Here is a 26,711-nt window from a genome sequence, read left to right as displayed (position 1 = left end):
TCCATATGTATGTGTGTATATATATACACACACACACACACACACACACACACATATATATATATATATACATACACACACACACACATATATATACACATACATATATATATATGTATATATATATATATACATATATACACATATATATACATACATATATTCATACATATGTATAGATGTAGATGTATGTATATATATATATATATATATATATATACCGTAATAAGTTGAAACGCAAAACATTGCGGGGTTTCTCACTCGCAAGAATATGTGCGAAAATGTCTGTTATGATTTGTGATCCACAGGCTAAATAATGCAAGCCACTGTGTTCAATAAACGAGGTGGTGGCATAGTGAGCGACACTGCCGCCGGTCTTTGGCATTCAACACTGTTCTCTGTGTGTCTAATTTTTATTTGCACTTTACAGGGACTTTAATGTGCATTTGCCTGACAGCAACGTTCATTTATTCGCCTTATTCTTAGCAAACCTGTTTGGTGTCTGAGTAACAAGCCTAAGAAGTCAAAAATGCAATTGTTTTCTTGAAATGTCAAGTGTTTTCATTGTTTTCACAAGGCATGCGAATATTCTACTCTAAGTATATTCTACTCAAAAACTTCAAATTGATTTTCCTTTCACGATACTGACCTTAGAAACTAATTAGCAAATATGTTTGAGATTGATAGTCATCTAAATAGACAGAAAAACCAACATGCACATTTTCCCCAGAATTATTTATTTAGCTGAATTCATATGTCAATAAAATGACACATTATGCTTTTTTTCTTGACTATCTGACATGAAATCAGACTAAACCTTTCGATTACCAAAATTATTTCTATTTACTCAATGCCAGAATAGTGAGAGGATTTCCTTTAGACAAATATCCACAGTATAATAGAAAATACAGACATTTATATAGAAAAGGGTTCCGTATTAAAGACGGACCGATGGACTTACATTTCTGCCTTTCAGCAATAGGTCCCCTACAGCAGGCTGAGAGTCCACAAGATATTTCTTTAAAATCAATGTGGTTGTCCCGATTTTCATCAAAGGCAAAAAACAAACCTGGAAAAACAAAAAATAGAACAATACAAAAACTAAAAATACAAGAAGCAACATTACCACTGCAGTTTCTAATCCTTAGTTATCAACACGAGAGAAATATTCCACCAACCTTCACATAAGGAGATATGGATTGGAGGCGAGACCAGTGGGATGAAAGTTTCTAAGTCAAAGCGGCCAGTTCTTGACTGTGCTTTCAGCAGCCAATAGTGCTTCTCCAAGTCTATAATGTCAGATTCTGCCACTAAAGAATGAAAAACAGAGCGATTAGTTTGGAATATGTTAAATCCTAAAAAAAAAAAAAAGTCTGAAGAAGCTTGTAACTCAATTTACTCATGTACAATCCTGCTCACCATTTTTGGCACCCATGAAGTTTAAGTACTAAATGTGGAATATCTCCTGAAGAAAATAAATCAAGTGAAACAACATTTTTCTGGAGAAAACTTGTGTTTGATACAAAAGAGCAAATGATAATATTTTATGGACAGATGAAACAAAAATAGAGTTTTATAGCAATGCACACAAACAGTATGTTTACAGACAGTGCCTTCAAGAAAAAGAACACCCTACCAAAAATCTAGCAGGGTGGAAAGGGGTTTCTTCATCTGGTATTGGAGGCCTTGACTGTATCACAGTTATCATGAAATAACAAAATTATCAAGTGATTTTAGAGCGAAATGTTTTATCCAGTGTCGGAAAACTTGGGTTGAGGAAAAGCTAACGGTTACTCCAGCAAGACAAAGACCCAAAGCACACATCCAAAAGCACACAGCAACCGTTAAAAAGGAAAACTTTGTTTTAAAATGGCCAACAATAAGTCCTGATCTCAATCAAATTGAAAATCTTTGGGGGGGGAAATCTGCCATTAGGAAAAGAACCCTGCAAATGCTCAAGAGCATGAACAAACAGCACAGGAAGAGTGGGAGAAAATACCACCTGAGAAGTGCAAAAAGCTTACAGATAGATACAAGAAATGTTTGGAGGCTGTCATCGCTGCCAAAGGGTGTGCAACCAAATATTAAGGAGGGGTGCCAATCTAGCTGAAAATGCTGTTTTCTGTTTTTTATCTTTGAAATGACAAAATCTAAGTTGAAAACAATCATCCAATTCAAACATTGTGATGATATATGTTTGTTTGGTACATTTCCATTTATTTCTGAAGCTATTATACAGGTTATGCCAAAAATGAAGGGGTGCCAATAATGGTGAGCACGACTGTATGATGTACAAATAAACTTAGAAGAAAAGGAAAAGAATAGCTACGCCAAATGATGAAAGAAACTTTTACAAGGCGCATTAAATTTAATACTAATTGGCCTGATCCAGCCACCTGAAGTGCGTGCCATGGCAGGGCGGCCCCATTGACATTTCAGTCCCAGTTTGAATCATGGATCCGAATCCGGATCCTGATCTAGACCCAGCGCTGCCAGAAAGACAACGGCAAAGACAGCAGCCAGAACCTCAAATGCCCACAACACAGGGAAGAGCAACACAAATATCCAGATTTGTCATCTGCTTCACCTCCATTCATACTTGATGTGGAAAACAACACGGAGTCATGGTCGTCGTCAACAACAGTGCTTCCTCTCCTGAACTGAAGGACCTGGAACATGCGGCCAGCGTTGACTATCGCAGAGCTACTGGGGGCTCACAAGTGACTGAGAGACCATGGACTCTGACCCCTGTTCGAATTGAGGACGAGTTGGACACTGTAGTGAAGGAAGTCAAAGAAACGTGTGCATGGTAACTGTGTCTACTATATTCAAATTCGATTTATTAAGGGGAAGAATGGTCGAAGACTGTTTGGCACATCTGCCTCACAGTTCTGAAGACCGGGTTTCAAATCCCGGCCCCGCCTGTGTGGAGTTGGCATGTTCTCCCCGTGCCTGCGTGTGGGTTTTCTCCAGGTACTCTGGTTTCCTCCCACATCCCAAAGATATCCTTGGTAGGTTGATTGAAGACTCTAAATTGCCCATAGGTGTGAATGTGAGTGTGAATGGTTGTTTATATGTGCCCTACCATTGGCTGTCGACCAGTTCAGGGTGTACCCCGCCTCTCGCCCGAAGATAGCTGGGCTAACACTTTCACACCCCACACCCATCCGGCCGCACCACCGACCACAATCACACGTCTGACTTCTGCGTTTACCATCCACGAACAGGATGTGAGACGCATCTTCAAACAACAAAATATTACCAAAGCGGCAGGCCCAGACCATGTGTCCCCATCCTGCCTCAAAGTCTGCGCGGACGCAGATCTTCAATAAATCTCTGGAACTGTGCTTGGTACCATACTGTTTCAAACGCGCCACCATCATTCCAGTCCCCAAGAAACCTGCAATCTCGGGTCTAAATGACTACAGGCCTGTCACCTTGACATCTGTGGTCATGAAGTCCTTTGAACGTCTCGTGGTGGACCACCTCAAGAGCATCACAGGTCCCCTGCTGGACCCCTGCAGTTTGCCTACCGAGCGAACAGGTCTGCGGATGATGCAGTAAACATGGGACTGCACTTCATCCTTGAACACCTCGACAGTGCAGGGACCTACGCGAGGATCCTGTTCGTGGACTTCAGCTCAGCGTTCAACACCATCAACCCTGAACTGCTTTCATCCAAGCTTCTCCAGCTCAGCGTCTCACCTGTCATCTGCCAGTGGTTTTACAGCTTCCTGACAGGCAGGACACAGCAGGTGAGGCTGGGAAAGACCACCTCATCCACACGCAGCATCAGCACTGGGGCGCCCCAAGGTTGTGTCCTCTCTCCACTGCTCTTCTCTCTCTACACGAACGACTGCACCTCAGCGCACCCGGCTGTCAAACTCCAAGTTTGCAGATGACACCACTGGTGCGGCCGACACAACCTGCAGCTGAACACGCTCGAGACTGTAGAGATGATCATGGACTTCAGGAGGCATTCTTCGCCACAGCTGCCCCTCACGCTGTCCAGCTGCCTTGTGTCAACTGTCGAGACCTTCAAGTTCCTGGGAATTACAGTCTCTCAGGACCTGAAGTGGGCGACCAACATCAACTCCGTCCTCAAAAAGGCCCGGCAGAGGATGTACTTCCTGCGGCTTCTGAGAAAGCACGGCCTGCCACCGGAGCTACTGAGGCAGTTCTACACAGCAGTCATCGAATCAGTACTTCGACAAAAAAGGACAAACTCCGACTGCAACGGACAATCAAAACTGCTAAAAGGATTGTCGGTACCCCCCTACCCACCTACCCTTGAGGACTTGCACGCTGCCAGAACTAAGACAAGAGTGTGCAAAATCCTCTCGGACCCTCCGCATCCCGGTCACCAGCTCTTTCCATAAGGTAGGCGCTACCGATCAATGCAAACTAGAACTAGCAGACATTCCAACAGCTTCTTCCCTCTTGCGATCAACTTCTTAAACAGCTAACCTACAATTCCATTGCAACATGCTGGCAATTTTTGGGACTTGAGTTCGTTGTCACATTTCTGTGGGACCAATTATATATTACTCGTGCACGCACTGTAGTAGTATCGCCACGCTGCACTATTTGCATATCTGTTGTTGACCAATACTGGCCACACATGCCAGAGTAGCATCTGCTCCATTTGCACACTGATTGAGGATTATCTGCAACATTTGCACAATCAACATTGTCCCAGATTATCGCGCTACTCGTCACTTTAAACCGCATACACTCCTTGAAGTCTCGGCGCCCTTTGCACAATGGTCATTGCACCGGACTATTGCTATATTAGTCATTCCAACTGCTCCAAGTGCTAGAGGACTCTGCATCTCTTGCACAATTGTCAAAAAAAAAAAAAAATTATTTACCTGCATTACCAGATAACTATTAACCCTTTTTTGCTCAGTGACTGTTTTTTTTTGTCAATGTCTTTATGTGTCAAATGTGTTCTCTGTCAATTAACTGTCTGTTGTCGTACTAGAGCGGCTCCAACTACCGGAGACAAATTCCTTGTGTGTGTTTTGGACATACTTGGCAAATAAAGATGACTATGATTCTGATTCTGATGAACTGTTCCAAGAATTCCAAAATAACAGGCGGAAATACAATAAATTAAATGCAGCAATAAAAAAGTAGAATAAAATACCAACACTCCAGAGCACCCTCGAACTGCTGGAGTTTGTCAAGCAAATAGTGAAGCTTACCCCGCAAAGTAAAAGAAATCTCTCAAAAGTTGATCAATTAATTTCATGCCCTAAATCAATGCACTTACCAATCACCAAACGGGAAGATAACCTTTCCATGTCGGCTGACCGTAGCTACTGGATACAGATATGTAACAATAAAAAACACAAATCTACAGCTTCTACAATATAAAGCGCTCCATAGAACACACTTTACTCAGTACACTATGCATAAAATGGGCTTCTCTCCATCTAATATATGGGCGCAATGCACCAAAAATACCCCAGACACCTATTTTCATGCTATATGGGAATGCACACCAATTCAATGCTTTTGGTCTTCGGTTACACAAAAACACTCTTATATTTTGAATTTCAGGATTCCACTTTCCCCAAGATTGCGCATACTTGGCGACTTAAGGACAATCGACCTCCCTAATAAATATTCATAATCATTACTCGTCGCGTTAGCTACCGCCAAGAAAACAATTCTATTAAACTGGAAAAACAAACAAGCTAGTAACATCAATCAGTGGCTAAATCTCATCATAGAATATATATAGTAATCAATATATATATATATATATATATATATATATATATATATATATATATATATATATATATATATATATATATATACGTAGAAAGCTGGTCACCTTTCCTCAACATGCTAAATCTAGACTCTTGATTACTTTTCCTGGGTAGTGTGACCTCTGACAATAACAATACTATTTTTGTAAGTGTGAAAGTAAACTTTTGACTTCTGTATTCTTTGTTTTCAAGATTGTTGTTTTATTATAATTCTTTTTATTTATTTCTTTTTCTTTTCCCCATTTTTTGTTTTTGTCTTTCTCACATTTTGGATCGGTTCGCAAGGTGGGATGACACATGCATGGAGTGTGGATCTTCTCTTGTCCCAGCAGGTTGGGGGGCATCTGGCTCTCCTGTGGGTGGAGGGGGGTTTGGCAGGGGGTGGCATTGGGTCCCTGCGGCCTCCACCGGGTGGCCAGTTGTCGGGGTGCCTTGATAGGGCCGGCGGACCACCCTTGGTCCCTCGGTGTGGGACGTGTCCCGTCCACCGGCCTGCTCTCGGTGGACCCCTGGGCCCGATCCCGCCTCTCAATTGATTGGGTGGGGTCCCCAGTCTCCGCAGTGCAGGCACAGCAATTACAGGACACTTCTGTCAGTCTTTGTGCATGCGAAACGGTGTCAATTCATTTGCATGTGTCCGCAGGCACACGCACTTGGGACTCTTTCGCTGGGTGTGGGGCCACTCACTTATTGCGACAAATAACTCATGAATATGCAAATTGCTTGTGTATCCCCTGACTCACACTCTCGTCCTGTAGACTTCTATCATTTATAAAGTCAATACCACCACACTTCAGTCGTTCACGACCCTTGTCCTGCATGCTTCTTCTCCTGTCCTTGTCCTGTTCTATCTTGTCCTGTCCTTCCCTCACAGGGTGGAGCACTACAGTCCCATGCAACATTCATATCTAAGGTTTCATTGTTGTAGATATGTAATGATTTACTTTTCTCATCCTGTTTACAATTAGTGCTTTGTCTTTTGTCTTAGTTTCTCGCTCCCCTCTAGAAACTTTGCTCTGTTCGACTGATCGATTCTGATTCTCAATTAACATCAATTATAATACTAAGAAACCACAGCGGAAGCTTAAAAACTTCACTGTGACACAGTAAAACTGTTCCGGCATAAAAGGGATACAGATCCTCCATTCCGCTTGACCTAACAGCCAAAAAGGACAAAAAAACAACATCCCCATGGCTGGGTCCCCTGCTGGCCGGCTGGGGGAAGGGGGGGGCCGTTCTCACCCTTCCTCGGCAACTCCGTACACTAGTTGATTAAGCATGTAATATGGTGTTCATTCCCTAATAAGTTCAATAGATACACTATAGGCTTTAATTACTTGTGCTGGGATCACTGACAACAACACAGGTTATACAAACATATCAACTCACAGGTTCTTACAGGTGTTTAGACACTAAAAAAAGAATCCCCAACTCACCACGAGTCAGTCGCACTGCCTTGCTCATTTTCCCACATCCTGTCCTGCCCTTTTCTGTCTTCTTGTTCTCTGGGTTTGTTATTGCATGTCCTCACCGGGGGCATGCCCCCCCCCCCCAATCTAAAAATAACTGCTGTCATGTTACTTGTGTCCAAATATCTAGACTGTCTCACTATTGTTCTGCTATGGTTCTTGCCCCTAGTCCCCTTGTCCACTCTCTCCGTCTGTCTGTCCCCTTTTCTGTCCGGCTGGATTTTCAATAAACAGAGTAAAAAAAAAATTTAAAAAATGAAAATAAGCAGAGGGAGTATTTCAAACTCCCTGTTGCACAGCAAAACAGTTCCAGCACAAAGGCATACAGATCCACCATTCTGCAAGGCCATGCAGCTGGACAGGACAGGTTTAAAAAAAAAAAAAAAAAAAGAAACAAAACAAAAAAAGTCACCATCAAGCACACCAGCGTGGTAAATTTGGATTTATTTACAGTAACTTTGTAGTGTACTGGCTGTTTTAGACCACGAAAAAAAAAATTACTAAATAGTTTTGTACTGTACAGTAAGTAATATAGGTGCATATGGCCACAAAACAAGGGCTTCAATATAACAAACAATCGGTTGTAACTGTCGACCCCCCGTCCTTTCAGTCCGTTAAATTGAAATTCCACTGTATTGCAAATTTCCATAATCCATCAATTCAGACACCAGGTAGTAACTTTGACAAAAGCGACACCATTTAGGTTTCACCACTGCAAGTATCTCGTTGAACACTTACACCCTTTAAATGATCCAGACAGTATTTGAACAATTATTTCATTGTCTTGAAAATGGATACAAGTGCCATTTGAACTTACAGTGTGTGACGCCTGACAGGGTCTGGTAGAAAGTAGGTGTGTCACTGTCATCCGTTAGAATGGCACACACTCCTGACAGAAGCCATCTGGACAAAGTGAAGGCTTCTTTATTCTCCAAGAGCCAGTCCCTGAAGTGCTCATAGTTCACCTTATCCCCCTGCCAAGATTCAAACGCAAGGAAAAAAGGTTTGTCAATTCAGCTAAAGTGGGTATGAATAAGGTATAAAAGTAAATATCCGCAGAGACAAAACTAGAAAGGTAGAATTTCAAAACAAACTCTCACAAACATGCCTTGCTTTTGTGATAGGTATAATTGACATTAAATGGTTTGCGACAAATCGAAAACCCAGAGCTGCCAACCTATAAAAATTCACTTTCAGAACAATTTGTCCAAACTTGTCTTAATTTCCATATTTTCAAAACTTAGTCAAGAACATTTCCTTGCGACAGTCATAATCATAAATAACTTATGGCTTCAATATTTGCCGTTTTGTTTTTATTGTACCAACCTTGTAATGGGGGACGCAGTTGCAGCCTGAATCAAAGTACCAGTATATGAGAGTTTGTCGTTCCATTATCAAAAATATCTGTGTCGATGGATTAATTTGCATTTTGCCAATTCTGTTTTCAACCCTGGTACCAAAAAAAGCAAGTCTATTAAAGCAGGGTAATCAGAACTCAAACGTCAAAATTAAAACTCAGCACTCTATTTTGCAAACAAACAACTAACATTGCTGATAGATTGAATTTGATAGTTTATGTATGGACAATAGTTTTGGCTTCTACTTTGTGCAATGTACAGTACTTCTTGTCCATCTTCTCTTTCATGCCACTTATAGAACATACTTATATTTCCTATATCCACAATTGCAACTGAAACGAAACAAATTTCCCCACTGTGAGACTAATAAAGGTTATGTTACAAATATTTATTGATAACAACGCAACACTTTTAACCTGCCCACATTCTGAAGTGACGTGTGCAGTGACATACTAATTAATTTTTGGTTCAGATGCGGTGTCCTGTGTGAAAGTGTATTATTTTATATCTCTACACACACATTAATTGGCCTGTTATTTTGCTGTTCAAAGTTGGTTATTCTCAGCAAAAAGTCTGTTCCATCCCTGTATCACCGAATCACTTATTTAGATGTTTAGCCACATCTCACGAGTTGACACTCAACTCAAAGAGAACGATCGCCTCCGCGACTTGACAGGCGAGGAGCGCAGTAAAACAGCGTGCATTAAGCAGCTGTTCAATGTGGACGTGACGGTAAATGTCAGACGCTGGATTTTTTTTCCCCCCCAACATCCGGAACGATCAATATTACGGCCGTAACGAGTCAATGTTCAGTGATTCCCGTAACAAAATACGGACATTGCGTTACATTTGGCAGCTCTGGAAACCCATCGACCACGGAGGTTGCCAAGGTTGGCAGTGAGCTATTGTGTGTGTTGGTGGAGGCAGCATGGTCGCAAAATGCATGCAAATCAATGACTCAAAAATCTGTAAAATAACAACAATGAAAATACGAACAGAGCCAATACATATTAGGGGTTTGAAACAATTGACCTTGGTTTAAAAACGTCTTAAATGGGTTGTTACAGATTGCACTGGTTTTGATGCTGTGTTTAGTCCTAGTTTGACCCAACTATCGTGAGCCAAAGCAGACATGAGCGCTGCCAAGTACAGTACTCCCGCTAAATCTCAATCACAAATCTAATGCCGTTGCTGTTAGATTTGAGATTGGATGGACATCAGTCTCCTTCCTCCCACTTCAGAAGTTTGGTTGAATACACAACTACACCTGTTCCAAATGATTATGAAACTGATATGATATTATATTATGTTATATATATTATTGCATTATATATTCTTTCTTGTGAAAACACTGCAAAGAGAAACTATTCTCTAGGGTTAGAAAAACAGTTTACCCCTAACTGGCATGCCTTACAATCGCTAATCAAATACAAGCGACCAACCCCCCAAGCTGAGAACAATAAAAGACTAGCCGACGACTTGAACACCTTCTACTGCAGATTTGAAAAGGCCACTTTCACACCCCACACCGCCGCACCACCGACCACCATCATACCTCTGACTTCTGCGTTGACCATCCACGAACAGGACGCATCTTCAAACAACAAAACATTAACAAAGCGGAAGGCCCAGACCTTGTGTCCCCATTCTGCCTCGCTCCAGTCTTCTCACAGATCTTCAATAGATCTCTGGAAATGTGTGACGTACCATCCTGTTTCAAACGCTCCACCATCATCGCAGTCCCCAAGAAACCTGCAATCTCGGGTCTGAATGACTACAAGCCTGTCGCCCTGGCATCTGTGGTCATGAAGTCCTTTGAACGCCTCGTGCTAGTCGACCTCAAGAGAGTCACAGGTCCCCTGTTGGACCCACTGCAATTTGCGCACTGAGCAAACAGGTCTGCGGATGATGCAGTCAACATGGGACTGCACATCATCCTACAACACCTCGACGGCGCGGGGACCTACGAGAGGATCCTGTTCGCGGACTTCAGCTCTCCGTTCAACACCATCATCCCCGAACTCCTCTCCTCCAAGCTTCTCCAGCTCAGCGTCTCGCTTGCCATCTGCCAGTGGACTTACAGCTACCTGACAGGCAGGAAACAGCAGGTGAGGCTGGGGGACACCACCTCATCTACACACACCTCCAGCACCTGGGAGCCGCAAGGTTGTGTCCTCTCTCCGCTGCTCTTCTCTCTCTACACGAACGACTGCACCTCAACGCACCCGGCTGTCAAACTCCTCAAGTTTGCAGATGGCACCACAGTCAACGGCCTCATCAAAGACGGTGACGAGTCTGCGTATCGACAGGAAGTGGAGCGGCTGGAGCTGTGGTGTGGCCGACACAACCTGGAGCTGAACACGCTCAAGACGGTAGAGCTGATCGTGGACTTCAGGAGTCCAGCTGCCTTATGTCAACCGTCGAGACCTTCAAGTTCCTGGGAATTATTCCCCACTTCAGGTTTCTCAGGACCTGAAGTGGGCAATCAACATCAACTCCGTCCTCAAAAAGGCCCAGTAGAGGATGTACTTCCTGCGGCGTCTGAGGAAGCACGGACTGCCACGGGAGCTGTTGAGGCAGTTCTACACAGCGGTCATTGAATCAGTCATGTGTTCTTCCATCACTGTCTGGTTTGGTGCTGCTACAAAAAAGGACAAACTCCGACTGCAACGGACAATCAAAACTGCTGAAAAGATTGTTGGTACCCGCCTACCCACCCTTGAAGACTTGCACGTTGCCAGAACTAAGAGCATGCAAAATCCTCTTGGACCCTCCACATCCTGGTCAGCACCTTCCAATCTGTCATTTCAAACTGCTCTAATTGCTAGAGGACTCTGCATCTTTTTGCACAATTGTCTAAAAAATAAATAGAATAAAATTGTACCGGCATTACCACATTACTGGCAACCTTTTATTGCTCCGTGACTTTTTTGTTTTGTTTGTTTGTTTATTAAATGTCTTTATGTCTCTATGTGGCGGCACGGTGGGCGACTGGTTAGAGCGTCAGCCTCACAGTTCTGAGGACCCCGGTTTCAATAAATAAATAAATTAAAAAAACTAAATTTCACTGTTCCAAATTATGCACAATGGATTTTCAAGACATTATTGATTTTAAAGAGCTGAAAAAAGTCGTTAGTTGAATTTGAAGCATGAGGAGGCCAAAACATCTTAACAGCTTAAAAAGTTACATTTTAACATCATCTTCTCCGATTGGCTTGTCCTGTTAGGAGTAGCCACAGCATGTCATCTTTTCCATGTCAGCCTATCTCCTGCATCCTCCTCTCTCATACCAACTGCCCTCATGTCTTCCCTCACCATATCCTTCAACCTTCTCTCTGGTCTTCCTCGAGTTCTCTTGCCTGTCAGCTCAATCCTCATCACCAATATACTGACTCTCTCTCCTCTGGACGTGTCCAAACCATCGTGGCCGGCTCTCTCTAAATTTGCCTCCAAAACATCTAACCTTGGCCGTCCCTCTTATGAGCTCATTTCTAATTCTATCCAACCTGGTCACTCCAAGAGAGAACCTCAACATCTTCATTTCCACCACCTCCAGCTCTGCTTCCTGTTGTCTCTTCAGTGCCACTGTCTTTAATCCGTACATCATGGCTGGCCTCACCACTGTCTTTTATCCTAGAAGACACTCTTCTGTCATGTAACACACCTGACAGCTTCCTCCACCCGTTCCAACCTACTTGGACAGGTTTTTTCCACTTCCTTACCAGACTCACTATTGCTCTGGACTGTTGACCCCAAGTATTTAAAGTCCTCCACCCTCGCGATCTCTTCTCCATTAGCCTCAATCTTCTCTCTCCAACTCTCTCCTTCATGCACTTATATTCTGTCTTACTTTGGCGAATCTTCATTCCTCTCCTTTCCAGTGCATGCCTCCACCTTTGTAACTGTTCCTCCATCTGCTGTTTCCGTATATGATTTCCTGTACTTTGAGTCTCCTTCTCCCCTTACCAACCAGAAGATACACCAAGTACTCTCCTGCCTCTCTATCTGATCACCTTGGCTGTAGTAGTCCAGTCTTCTGGAAGCTCCTCCTCTCCACCTAGAGCCTGTCTCACTTCTTCTCGAAAAGCGGCACAACACTCTTCCTTTCTCAGCTTCCACATACAGCAGAGTGAAAGTTGAATTTCCCCCTGAGGGGTTATGATGAGGATAATAAATTAAAAATTCCGGAAGCAACAGGAGGGTGGTGGACAAAATGCTTTTTTCTCCCTTTTCTAGCTGAATTAAGCAATTAAGAAAACCTTTTTCAAATGATTTCAAATTAAATTTTTGGATTTGTCAACAAAGCTGTGTTGAAAAATTGCTGCAATTCCTCCTCCTCAGCCAGTTACTCGATAAGTGTGAGAGAATGTGACCGAGGGCAGTGAATTCATTAAGGCTAGTATGTGCATCTCAAGTGCAATAATCTTCTCGCCCAGACTTCAATCAATAGTTTTAGTGCATAATTCTACATGATTCATGTTAAAAAAATTTTTATTGCAATAGATTCCTTCACAAAAATACTAACATAGTGGTGCCTGTATAAAATCCAAACATACAGTCCTTATGACAAGTTTGTTTGCTAACCTTGTTAAAGCATTTCCCAAGGGAGGCTGGAACTTCTCCATCCAAAACCTGCAGCACGGCTTCTACGTCCTCCTTGGCAGCATATCCACCCGGATCACTGGTGAACAGACTGAAGAGGTCTGTGGGCACATGAGCATGGACAGAAGGGCTAAAACACAATGTCAGAAATGCTGCTTTATCACAGGCAAATGGAGCAAATGTCAGTGGCAAATTTGGAGAAATTCCATAAAAAAGCTCAACTTTGCAAATTAAAGTAGCTCACAGACAAGATTGGGATATGTCCACGTACTGTACATTCACAAGACAATGAAACCTTAACTTAAAAGTGCAATATATGGGTTTTCAGAGTTAAGAGCGGTCGCTTGTTAGATTTTTAGCTTTGTATTGCGGGCAAAAATGTGACTTACTCCACCGCAAGATGGCAATAGTGAATTACACAAAACCCGGCCAACTTCAGCAGGACTCTATAGTGCGACCGATTTGGTTGCGCATGCGCCATAATTTCTGGATGGTGTGCTGAAAAAAAATGACAGAGATGTGCAAAATTGGCAGCATGTTACCATGAAAATATTAAATCTATAATCTGCGATTTTTGGCACACCCTACTGCTGGAATTCGGCCTTACAACAAAGTGGTCCATCTCTTCGATATGACGTAGGCTGTACCAAGTCCAACTGTCCCCACCTGCCCTTCTCCCAAGCCCTTGCGGGTGAATATAAACCAACGTGCTGTATAATAAAGCTGTTGAAAGCAGCGAGATAAATAAAACGGGCTTCGCGTATGTGGAAGACGTTTTTCGCCTCTCGTCCAGTTCTTCCTCTTTCCGATCTCAATCGTGCTTTTCGTGTCATGTCTCCGGACCTCAGCTGTATGTCAACGGCGATCAATGTCCGTAGGGAGAATAAGGAAGTTGCGGCAGCCGGCAGGGAGAAACTCAGGTGGTGAAGTGCCAGCAGCGTTACAACACTCAGTTATAATCAAGTGGATCAAGCAAAAGAAAAGAAATGAGATCAACCCAAGCAACGAAAACAGATTAGTCATGACGAAAGGAGTGCTGGGTCGTGACCACCCTCACACAGCTGCTGGCAGCCAACAGCTCCTCGAAAAGAGGTAGATGTTGCTCATTTGCAACCATTTTTATTAGTGTTTTCATTTACACAGTAATTATTATATGACTATTTTATGCTACAGAAACGCAAAATAAAACTTTTAGTGAGCGTTTTACAACCACGCTCCGGCCATTGCTCGGCAAGATGCCTCATCTCCGTGCTGTCGTTTCCTTTCTACGTCATTTTTGGTGCGCCACCAACTGGGCCCGCGCGGTAAATGAATCGGGCATTCACAAATTATGAAAAAATAAACGATTTAAGAATACAGCAAGATGTTAGAGGAGATGACAGGCTTAATAAGCATTTTGTCATCTTCTCTAGTATTGTCTTGGGTGAAAATATTTTTTTTACGGAAATAAAAAAAAGCAGTGAATTCGAGCTTCAAGTCGACTGCTTAAGAGGTTCATGGCAAGAGGGTTAGAAGGTGTTAGAATGCTGGTTTTAGTTTGCATTGTTCAATAACACCCTCCTGACGGAAGGAGCTGGAATAGGTGGTGAGTCGGATGTGGAGGAGAGAGAGGATTAGTTAATGCTGCGCTCCTATCAAACATGACGTCAACGTCAGCGGAACTTCAAACTCAGACTGGAATACAAAACTAAGAAAGAAACAACGCTGGGCATTCAGTCACGAAGCATTTCACAATACGCAGCGGAAGACCCTGAGGCTCAATTAAAAAGTTCATGATGTTCGCGCTCAAGATACACCAAGATACAGTCGACAAGATTACCTTTCACCGTGTTCATCGATTAAGAGGGCCTTGTCCAGGAAACCGACCAAATCCCATCGTTGCAAAGTTTGAACACTTTCAACAAAAAGTATTCGTGAAATCAAAAGCTTGTGAGCTCAAAGGGACTTTGTTTGGAACGAACGACCAGTTCCCCAAGGAAATGAACGAAAGGCGTAAAATCTTGTACCCAAGTGATGACGAACCGCCGTGAGAAAGGCACACGAGCGTGGCTGATTGTCGACAAGCTAAACGTCGACGGCCAACTTCTTTGTGATGGCAACATCACACCCTGGCTCTTCTAGATAAGTACTACGTCCGATCAGTTGTCATTAATTGCATTGTATTTTGTTTCATTCTTTCCTTTTTGCTTAGACAAAAGAACGGAATCATGCATGCCACGAGCATGAATTCTCACTCCTTTCTGTTTTCCTGCTCTGCTTGTTTCCGCACACACAAGTCACACAAAACTCTCCTTGTGCACTACAAACAACTACCACACACCATATTATCCCCTTATTACTGTTTGTTTCCCATGTTCTATGTTTGTTTCACCCTCTTTAAATATTATATATTTTAATATTAATATTTTCTGAAAACTGTCAAGAAAAACAACAACAAAGAACACGTAGTACCCAATCTATTTAAAATTACTATACACACACCCTTTGTCAATTCCAGACATGCAAACACCAAAGGCATGAAAAAGGTGACCCAAAAAAAAAAAAAAACATTGCAGAGGGAGGATCTGGGCGGATCCCCCTGGGCTCCCGCAGAGAATGTTTTCTATTCCAACATAAAGCAAGCAATGTGGAAGACTCTGGCGAGTACAATAGGGCAAAATAGACAAATTGTCTTCACGCAGAAAAACATTTATTTACACCGCTCTAGTACATGTTGATGAACAAATTTAAGATTAAATTTAAAAAGTTTTTGTTCTGGCCTCCAACTTGAGCCAGGCCCATCTCACCTGCACCTGATGCCTGCTTCAAGCTGTCCCACATGAAAAGCACCCTCCTCTTTAAGCATTCTCATTCTGGAAAAGAATTGATGAAAACCATTGTCTGTTTCACTTCACTTTTCACTATTACCAACTTCAAAGGCTCATCCCAAATGCATCCTCCAGGAAAAATATCAAGTACAATATTTGTCTGTTTTTATTGGCCATTTCAGAATTTGAAGTGAGTTCATTCTGTGTTGTGACATAATCCCTAACATCGCTCCGTCGCTTAATACATTTAACTTTAACGTCCGTAAACTAATTAGGAAACGCGCCTAAATTTATCTAATTAATACAAGATGTACTAGTGGATCAACTCGTCGACGATGCTACGTGTGCGTACGATGCTACGTGTGCCACAACCCGCAGCACCTCATTGCGAAAATACAAAAGACCAGTGGAACAAATACGACACTGGCTGATCTGATGAGCAAAAATGTAGCTTAAACGTAAGAGTAGCAATAGAGGATGTCCGCTCCAGAAGTGGGTAGAGTAGCCAAATATTGTCCTCAAGTAAGAATCCTGTTCGTTGACAATGTGACTCAAGTAAAAGTAAAAAGTAGTCCTCCCAAAAATGATTTTAGAGTCAAAAGTACACAGTGAAATAATGACTCCAGTACTGAGTAAATAGTGGGTAACTACTGATATTTTTGGAATGGAACGGGAGATCGACAGGCGGATCGGTGCAGCATCTGCAGTGATGCGGACTTCATATCTGTCCGTTGTGACGAAGAAGGAGCTGAGCCAAAAGGCGAAGCTCCCGAATTACTTTATTTTCCCCTATCGACGTTCCTACCCTCACCTATGGTCACAAGCGCCGGGTCGTGACAGAAAGAAGAAGATCCCAGATACAAGCGGCCGAAATGAGTTTCCTCCGCAGGGTGCCCGGGCTCTCTGTGAGAAGCTTGGTCATCCGGGAGGGGCTCAGAGTCGAGCCGCTTCTCCTCCGCATTGAGAGGAGCCAGATAAAGTGGCTCGGGCATCTGATTAGGATACCTCCCTGGTGAGATGTTCCGGGCACGTCCCACCAGGAGGAGACCCTGGGGATGACCCAGGACACACTGGAGAGACTATGTCTCTCGGCTGGCCTGGAAAAGACCCGGGATCCCCTCGGAAGAGCTGGACGATGTGGCTGGGGAGAGGGAAGTCTGGGCTTCCCTGCTGAGGCTGCTGCCCCCGCGACCCGATAAGCCGACCGTGGATAAGCGGAGGAAAATGGATGAATGGATGGAAAAAGGACTCAAAGTTTTGATATCCTCTTTGATATGCTGATATGCTCTCCTCCGCTTCACATCCACCTTAATGTCTGACCATTTCTTTTGTAGTTCAGCATGTGTGCGCTGTTCCGACCCCACAACATTGACAGCCGCACACGCGCTGTCCCATTTGCTCCTCTTTCGCTTAAAATTTTCACTCTTTTTTTATATTGCAGCCCTTTGTTAAAATCATTTAAGTTCATTTTTTTCCCACATTAATGTACACACAGCACCCCATATTGACAGAACATTTTTGCTCATTTATTAAAAAATAAAAACTGAAATATCACACAGCCACAAGTATTCACACCCTTTGCTGAGTATTTAGTAGAAGCACCCTTTTGAGCTAATACAGCCATGAGTCTTTTTGGGAATGATGATGCCATGATGCAATGATCCTCTGCCATTCCTCCTTGCAGATCCTCTCCAGTTCTGTCAGGTTGGATGGTGAACGTTGGTGGGCAGCCATTTTCAGGACTTTCCAGAGACGCTCAATTGGGTTTAAGTCAGGGCTCTGGCTGGGCCATTCAAAAACAGTCACGGAGCTGTTCTGAAGCCAATCCTTCGGTATTTTATTATTTTTGTGCTTAGGGTCATTGTCTTTTTTGAAGGTGAAAATTCGGCCCAGTCTGGAGGTTCTGAGCACTCTGGAGAAGGTTTTCGTCCAGGATATGCCTGTACTTGGCCGCATTCATCTTGTATTTGGTTGCATCCAGTCTCCCTGTCCCTGCAGCTGAAAAAAAAAACCACAGCATGATGCTGCCACCACCGTGCTTCACAGTTGGGACTGTATTGTACAGGCCGTGAGCAGTAACGCTTTGAATTAAGGCCAAAAAGTTCTATCTTGGTCTTATCAGACCAGAGAATATTATTTCTCACCATCTTGGAGACCTTTAAGGTGTTTTTTAGCAAAGTCCGTGCAGGCTTTCATGTGTCTTGCACTGAGGAGAGGCTTCCGTCGGGCCACTCTGCCATAAAGCCCCGACTGGTGGAGGGCTGCAATGATGGTTGACTTTCAAAAGGCGCCGAGACTTCAAGCAAGTAGTACGATAATCTGGGACAATGTTGATTGTGCAAATGTTACAGATACTCTTCAGTCAGTGTGCAAATGGAGCAGATGCTACTCTGGCATGAGTGGCCAGTATTGGTCAAAAACAGATATGCAAATAGTGCAGCGTGGCGAGACTACGACAGTGAGTGCACGAGTAATGTACAATTGGCCCCACAGAAATCTGACAACAAACTCAAACTCAATTGCCAGCATGTTGCAATGGAATTGTAGGTTCAGTGTTTCAGAAGTTGATTGCAAGAGGGAAGAAGCTGTTGACCCCTCATGATGACGACAAACAATGGACTTCGTCCCGGACACGGGTCACCGGGGCCCCCCACTGGAGCCAGGCCTGGTGGTGGGGGTCGAAGGCGAGCGCCTGGTGGCCGGGCCTGCACCCAAGGGGCCCGGCCGGGCACAGCCCGAAAGGGTAACGTGGGTCCCCCTTCCCATGGGCTCACCACCTGTGGGAGGGGCCATAGGGGTCGGGTGCAGTGTGAGCTGGGCGGCGGCCGAAGGCGTGGACATTGGCGATCCGATCCACGGCTACAGAAGCTGGCTCGAGGGACGTGGAATGTCACCTCTCTGGCAGGGAAGGAGCCCGAGCTGGTGTGTGAGGTCGAGACGTTCCGACGAGATATAGTCGGACTCGCCTCCACACACAGCTTGGGCTCTGGTACCAGTCCTCTCGAGAGGAGTTGGACTCTCTTCCACTCTGGAGTTGCCCACGGTGAGAGGCGCCGAGCAGGTGTGGGTATACTTATTGCCCCCCAGCTCGGCGCCTGTACGTTGGGGTTCACCCCGGTGGACGAGAGGGTAGCCTCCCTCCACCTTCGGGTGGGAGGACGGGTCCTGACTGTTGTTTGTGCCTATGCACCAAACAGCAGTTCAGAGTACCCACCCTTTTTGGAGTCCTTGGATGGGGTGCTGGAGAGCGCTCCCGCTGGGGACTCCATTGTTCTGTTGGGGGACTTCAATGCTCACGTGGGCAATGACAGTGAGACCTGGAAGGGCGTGATTGGGAGGAACGGCCCCCCCCCCCGATCAGAACCCGAGCGGTGTTCTGTTATTGGACTTCTGTGCTCGTCACAGATTGTCCATAACGAACACCATGTTCAAGCATAAGGGTGTCCACACGTGCACTTGGCACCAGGACACCCGAGGTCGCAGTTCGATGATCGACTTTGTGGTCGTGTCATCGGACTTGCGGCCGCATATGTCTTGGACACTCGGGTGAAGAGAGGGGCGGAGCTGTCAACTGATCACCACCTGGTGGTGAGTTGGCTCCGATGGTGGGGGAAGATGCCGGTCCGACGTGGCAGGCCCAAACGTATTGTGAGGGTCTGCTGGGAACATCTGGCAGAATCCCCTGTCAGAAGGAGTTTCAACTCCCACCTCCAACAGAACTTTGCTCATGTTCCGGGGGAGGCGGGGAACATCGAGTCTGAGTGGACCATGTTCCACGCCTCCATTGGTGAGGTGGCCGACCAGAGCTGTGGCCATAAGGTGGTCGGTGCCGGTCGTGGCGGAAATCCCCGGGATACCGTCAAGCTGAAGAAGGAGTATTATTGGGCCTTTTTGGCTTGTGGGACTCCTGAGGCAGCTGATGGGTACCGGCTGCCCAAGCGGAATGCAGCTCTGATGGTCGCTGAAGCAAAAACTCGGATATGGGAGGAGTTCGGTGAGGCCATGGAGAAAGATTTCCGGATGGCTTCGAGGAAATTCTGGTCCACCATCCGATGTCTCAGGAAAGGAAAGCAGTGCACCACCAACACTGTGTACCGTGGGGATGGGGCACCGCTGACCTCGACTCGGGACGTTGTGAGTCGGTGGGGAGAATACTTCGAAGACCTCCTCAATTCCACCGACACGCCTTCCCATGAGGAAGGCGTGCTCTCTGAGGCGGGCTCTCCTATCTCTGGGTTTGAGGTCACAGAGGTAGTTAAAAAGCTCCTCGGTGGCAGGGCCCCGGGGGTGGATGAGATTCGCCTGGAGTTCCTAAAGGCTCTGGATGTTGTGGGGCTGTCCTGGTTGACACGCCTCTGCAACATCGTGTGGACATTGGGGACAGTGCCTCTGGATTGGCAGACTGGGGTGGTGGTCCCCCTTTTTAAGAAGGGGGACCGGAGGGTGTGTTCCAACTACAGGGGGATCACACTGCTCAGCCTCCATGATAAGGTCTATTCAGGGGTGCTGGAGAGGTGGGTCCGTCGGGAAGTCGAATCTCACATTCAGAAGGAGCAGTGTGGTTTTCGTCCTGGCCGTGGAACAGTGGACCAGCTCTTCACCCTCGGCAGGGTCCACGAGGGTGCATGGGAGTTCGCCCAACCAGTCTACATGTGTTTTGTGGACTTGGAGAAGGCGTTCGACCGTGTCCCTCGGGGAGTCCTGTGGAGGGTGCTGCGGGAGTATGGGGTACCGAACCCCCTGATACGGGCTGTTCGCTCCCTGTACGACCAGAGTTAGAGTTTGGTCCGCATATCCGGCAGTAAGTCGGACTCGTTCCCGGTGAGGGTTGGACTCCGCCAAGGCTGCCCTTTGTCGCAGATTCTGTTCATAACTTGTATGGACAGAATTTCTAGGCGCAGCCGAGGCGTAGAGGGGGTCCGGTTTGGTGGCCTCAGCATTGCATCTCTGCTTTTTGCTGATGATGTGGTTCTGTTGGCTTCATCAAGCCGTGAGCGCCAACTCTCACTGGAGCAGTTCGCAGGAGAGTCTGAAGCGGCTGGGATGAGAATCAGCACCTCCAAATCAGAGACCATGGTCCTCAGTCGGAAAACGCTGGCGTACCCTCTCCAGGTCGGGGATGAGATCCTGACCCAAGTGGAGGAGTTCAAGTATCTTGGGGTCTTGTTCACGAGTGAGGGAATAATGGAACGGGAGATCGACAGGCGGATAGGTGCAGCGTCTGCAGTGATGTGGACTTTGTATCGGTCCGTTGTGCTAAAGAAGGAGCTAAGCCGAAAGGCGAAGCTCTCTATTTACCGGTCGATCTACGTTCCTACCCTCACCTATGGTCATGAGCTGTGGGTCGTGACCGAAAGAACAAGATCCCGGATACAAGCGGCCGAAATGAGTTTCCTCCGCAGGGTGTCCGGGCTCTCCCTTAGAGATAGGGTGAGAAGCTCGGTCATCCGGGAGGATCTCAGAGTAGAGCCGCTGCTCCTCCACATTGAGAGGAGCCAGATGAGGTGGCTGGAGCATCTGATTCGGATGCCTCCCGGACGCCTCCCTGGTGAGGTGTCCGTCCCACCGGGAGGAGACCCCGAGGACGACCCAGGACACGCTGGAGAGACTACGTCCTTCGGCTGGCCTGGGAACGCCTCGGGATCCCCCCAGAAGAGCTGGATGAAGTGGCTGGGGAGAGGGAAGTCTGGGCGTCCCTGCTAAAGCTATTGCCCCCGCGACCCGACCCGGATAAGCAGTAAAAGATGGATGGATGGAAGAAGCTGTTGGAATGTCTGCTCGTTCTAGTTTGCATTGATCGGTAGCGCCTACCTGAGGGAAGGAGCTGTAAGAGCTGGTGACCGGGATGTGGCGGGTCCGAGATGACCCATACCCACCTCAAGGGTGGTACCGGTACCCCCATACCCACCTCAAGGGTGGGTATGGGGGTACCGACAATCCTTTCAGCAGTTTTGATTGTCTGTCGCAGTCGGAGCTTGTCCTTTTTTGTAGCAGCACCAAACCAGACTGTGATGGAAGAATACAGGACTGATTCGATGACCGCTGTGTAGAACATCCTCAGCAGCTCCTGTGGCAGGCTGTGCTTTCTCAGAAGCCGCAGGAAGTACATCCTCTGCTGGGCCTTTTTCAGGACGGAAAGATCATCTCTACAGTCTTGAGCGTGTTCAGCTCCAGCCGTCTCACTTCTTGTCAATATGCAGACTTGTGTGGTGCTATTCAATGGATCCGCAATGTGCCACTAACCCCAACGTGGCCACGGGTGCGAGGGCCCTTAATAGCTACTCACAGGTCTAGCTCATTTTTGGAATGTTGAACTTTGTTCAAAATTTGTATTCATGAACTATAAACTAGTTTATTTTTGGAACAGTGAACTGAACTTTGAACTAGTTCACATAGAAAATGAACTTTCACAACACTGGCTGTGTGTTGAGTTTTTTTCAGGGGACAGTAAGTTTGCAGTGTTACAGTGACCACTCCAGATTGTAGTGTCATTGTTTTCAGTGTTGTCCCATGAAAAGATATAAAATGTGTTCAGAATTAAGAAAAGATAGCAAAGGAAATAAAAAAAAACATTCAATTTGAGACAACAGAACATACCAAAAGAGGCTGCAACAAAAGCTACACTTACACTTGGCCTTCTCCTCGTCTCGTCCCCGTGTCAGAAGTACCAGACCCACTACAACATTGTTGAAGTGAAGTCCTTTAGAGGCACCCCCAAATGAAGTGTAGATCACCTGAATGGACAGGGAAAAAATAGATAAAATTCAAGCTGGAAACAGCAACGAACAGGCAAAACCCTGGGAAAATCTGAACATTTGGAGTTATAGAGCTTGGATTTCATGTCGATATGCAGATGGGTGTTCGCTGGTGCATTTACCCAGGTGCAAGAGGAGTGTAGTTATAAAGGTTTCCACCAGTAGGTGGAGAAATGTGTCGCTGACCTCACACAGCAAAAATAAATCGGAACAATTCAGAGTTTGTGCTGTGTAATTACAACTGGATAATTTTCATTGCGGGCCACCAGTAAAGTCAATGTTGATATACAAGCAGGGGCTGACGAGAATTCTAGCACACCATAAAAAATAGCGATAAGATAAGGCTTGCCTTACAATTGGGCTAATTTCCCAGATCGGGCTCCACATATTTTGTAAGGAACAAAAATCCTTGTAGTGTGACATAATCCACAACAGGGCTCTACACTAACTTTTGCACTGGTCGCGCTTGTGCAACCAACCTTTTCAGTTGGTCACACCAGCACATGATTTGTTCGCACCCTTTTTTGGGAAGGTACAGCATGACCATGCAGGCTGATGAATAGTTGTCTTCATTGGCATGGCGTAGTTTTGTGAAGTAAAAATGGACAAGATAGATATTCTAAGATATTTGTCAAAATATTTTCCTGGGAACAAGAGGTCTGTCTGCAACAAGCAGTGGCTGACAACACAGGTCAATTGTTTTATATGCAGGGTGGGCCAAAAGTTGTTTTTGATACATTTATAAAAATAAAAAACATAAAAACATTGCAGAATTTCTATTTAAAGTCATGGCTAAACTATAATGAATTGTTAACAAAATGCCTACCTGATCAACACGAGTCATACATACAACTTATTTTCTGGAATGTCAATCACCTGACAAAACATCATGCCTATTGCAAAATGTTGTAACATTTGTAGTTGTTCTGTACTTTAAACAACTAAACTGCACATGAAATCCACATTTTAAACAACAGTAGTAGTACTACAGTGGGGCAAAAAAGGATTTAGTCAGCCACCAATTGTGCAAGTTCTCCCACTTAAAAAGATGAGAGAGGTATACCTCTCTCATCATAGGTATACCTCACCTGAGAGACTAAATACTTTTTTGCCCCACTGTATATTATAACTATTAGGCTTTACACGATCAGGATTTTTGGGGCCGATCACTGATCATCGAGTTAAAAGAAACTATAACCGTTCACCAATCCCATCACAAGATGGAGCAACGCGTCTCTTTCAATTACTTGTTCATTTACTGTATATACTTCAGTGATGGGACGAACAACACTGGTGCGTCAGCACTGTGCCGAGCGCACAATAGTGAAACCCCGTATTGGTGCGTGTATCACTTGAAGAAAAAAAAAAAACCATGTGACCGATACAGGAAGTGTGTCGTTTGGATGCGCCGCACCAAATTATGTTTATAAGGAAACAAACTGTATCGTCATGTTGACAGAAATAATGGGTGCTAACTTACTGTAATTCAATTGTAATTACATTACTTCACACACACCGAAACTTTAGAGCATGATTCGACAGAATGCTGACATGTTTACGTACAACCGTCAGTGCTAGCACTAGCTTGCTAGGCTACATAATGTTTTGTTGGCTGCTTGTGTGCCGTATCGTATTAAAACTACGTGAACATACCTCAAGGAATCCTTAAAACGATCGTCTTGTCCCGAGCACCAGTGACCACCACCACCATAAGGTTTTTCCCCATTTTGTTCTTTTATGACCAACAGAATACACACGCGTTGTCGTCGTGGCAAAGCTCAGTAATCGTAAATAATGTCAAAAGACACGCGACAAGGCTAAAAATAAACTAGCTTTTGGATTTAAATATACTCTACACGATGGCGATGCGGATTAAATGTCTTTTGGGGAGCCAATCAATGACGTCATTGATCGGATCGTTGAATTATGACATTAAAGCCCAACAGGCGATCAGCATAAAATACTAATTATCGGCCAATACCGATCAACCCGATCAGATCGGTGTCAAGTCTAATAAATTGATAGTATTTATATATGTATGACATATTATACATACATATATATATATATTAATGTATATCCAAATATAAAAAAATATATTGTAGATAGAGTATGTATATTATGAGACACGCATGCATGCTTTTAAAATCTAAAGATTTACTGCCAAGATATTGATCCACAACACTTGCTAGAGGAAGTTTAAACCTATTATGTACCCAAATCTATCTATCTGTCAAACATGACAATCGCATCTAAAAATACTGTTTATTTGAAAAAGTCCTAGAAAATACTTCTTACTTCTGCAACATTTGGTGGAACTCCATTTCCCAACACCTCCCTGTAGAAGCACTGTGGAGTCATGTAAAAGGAGAGGCCGCTCGTTCTCTTGAAGGCATCCTTCAGTCGTTTCAATTCCAAATCTGTAACTACAGAGGGACAATGAGAGAACAATTGTCAGTAAATACTAAGTGAAAACAGTCATTTAGAATAGTTTATAGGGGTAGGGTTATCAAAAAAAAAAAAAAAAACATTTATTTAAAAAAAAGAATAGTTCATAGAAAGAAAAAGAAAAGGAAACAAAGTCACTGTAAGAACACATTTAGAAAGTCATCATTTGGCTATTAATGTCGTTGAGACAAACAAACCAGGCGAATGTCTAGAGCAGACTAGGTTGCCACCATAGGTGAAGAGAGAAGCCAAAATTGTACATCACGGTCCCCATGATTGGTCACCTTCCACAAGACCTCTTCCCGTTGCCGAGCTCTGGTGGAGTACAACTCACTGTTCCTTCGCGACACATTGCTATCGTTCCAATGAGACCTACTGAGGGTGATGACATTATCAGAGCGGACCTGGCTACGGACCAACACCTGGTGATCCATACGCTCAGTACAATCCCAGCTGCACCCGAAAACGGTTCTCCCGCGAATCCTCCCACTCCCTCGGACTCCTCGTGAACCAACTCACCGGTAACACCGTGTGATCGTCGCCCGCTCCCTTATCCCGACTCTGAAACTAAAGTGCAGCAGGTACTAGCGGATGCTGTCGCCCTGAGTTCCGATGACGAACGACAGCGTTTGAGGGAAGTGCTCATCAAACACGCCGCTTCATTCGCTAAAGACTCACTCGACTGCAGCCTAACCGACTTGCACATGGGCCGCACTCCGACCCTTCCATTACAACCGCAACCAGTTGACGATTTTACAAAAGGGGGGACCACACCGGTGATGGCAAACAGGTCCACCAGGGGTCGCGCTTGAGACACGGGACCTGCTCTCGGCCCTTTGAGCCCACTCGACCCCCTAATGAATAGGAAAATTGCGCCTATCGAAACGCATTTTGTGGACTCTGTCCCTAAACAACGGACTGCATTTTCAGCCATCACGCGGCGCTGCGTAGTGACTTCTCTAAATAGCTGGCTTGCTCCGTCTATGGCCGCTAAGTCAAGTTGCTTCTTTCGTGACTTTCACACATGCTAGGCTTCAACAGTACAGGACATGTGGGTTTTGCCTCTCCTTCGAGACCTCAGACTTCCTGTGCACTGCTTCTCTGGACCTTGCAAAGGGCACCTCTGCGACATTTTACCCTCCCAACCCACCCTTTGCTCCCTCAGGCAACTCTTCTATTGCACCTGCAGCAACCTCTGGTGTTGAAAGCCTCCTTCTGTGCTGGTTCCCAGTCTTCCTTGTCTGTTCCACGTTGTTCGTGATGTCGAAGTTGCCTGCTTTTCATTTGATCTTTCTGTGGCTCGCCTCGGATGGAACTCATTCTTTTCTTCCTTCCTGCACGCTGCGCAAGCTTGACTTAGGTTTATCCTTGGCTTTGCACCTGCTCATTTGCATTATCGTGGACTTTGGTTATTGCGCCTCCACTTCACAGCCATTCGTGCCCTCACGGTGCAAAAGGGGGAGGGGGGGGGACGGCGACACAACCTCGCAGC

At 45.1% G+C, this 26,711-nt stretch overlaps 1 protein-coding gene across 8 annotated transcripts in view; it reads right to left on the bottom strand.

Annotated features, from left to right (window-relative positions):
* Positions 1-26,711, bottom strand: part of usp32 (ubiquitin specific peptidase 32) — a 150,581-nt gene that overhangs the window by 116,374 nt on the left and 7,496 nt on the right. For all 8 annotated transcript variants that reach the window (XR_009768958.1, XM_061682538.1, XM_061682537.1 and 5 more), the window contains 6 exons: positions 25,070-25,197; positions 22,645-22,750; positions 13,192-13,310; positions 8,067-8,223; positions 1,179-1,310; positions 962-1,069 (listed from right to left, as the gene is read on the bottom strand). Coding sequence is in view for 7 of the 8 variants with exons in the window: in XM_061682538.1 (XP_061538522.1) it covers positions 962-1,069; positions 1,179-1,310; positions 8,067-8,223; positions 13,192-13,310; positions 22,645-22,750; positions 25,070-25,197 (750 nt within the window). In the remaining variant the exon portion in view is untranslated. The remainder of the gene's footprint in view (positions 1-961; positions 1,070-1,178; positions 1,311-8,066; positions 8,224-13,191; positions 13,311-22,644; positions 22,751-25,069; positions 25,198-26,711) is intronic.

Source organism: Phycodurus eques, chromosome 7 (assembly GCF_024500275.1).
Source record: "Phycodurus eques isolate BA_2022a chromosome 7, UOR_Pequ_1.1, whole genome shotgun sequence".
NCBI lineage: Eukaryota > Metazoa > Chordata > Actinopteri > Syngnathiformes > Syngnathidae > Phycodurus > Phycodurus eques.
The sequence above is the reverse complement of the archived record's forward strand: the minus strand, read 5'-3'. Positions and strand labels throughout refer to the sequence as shown.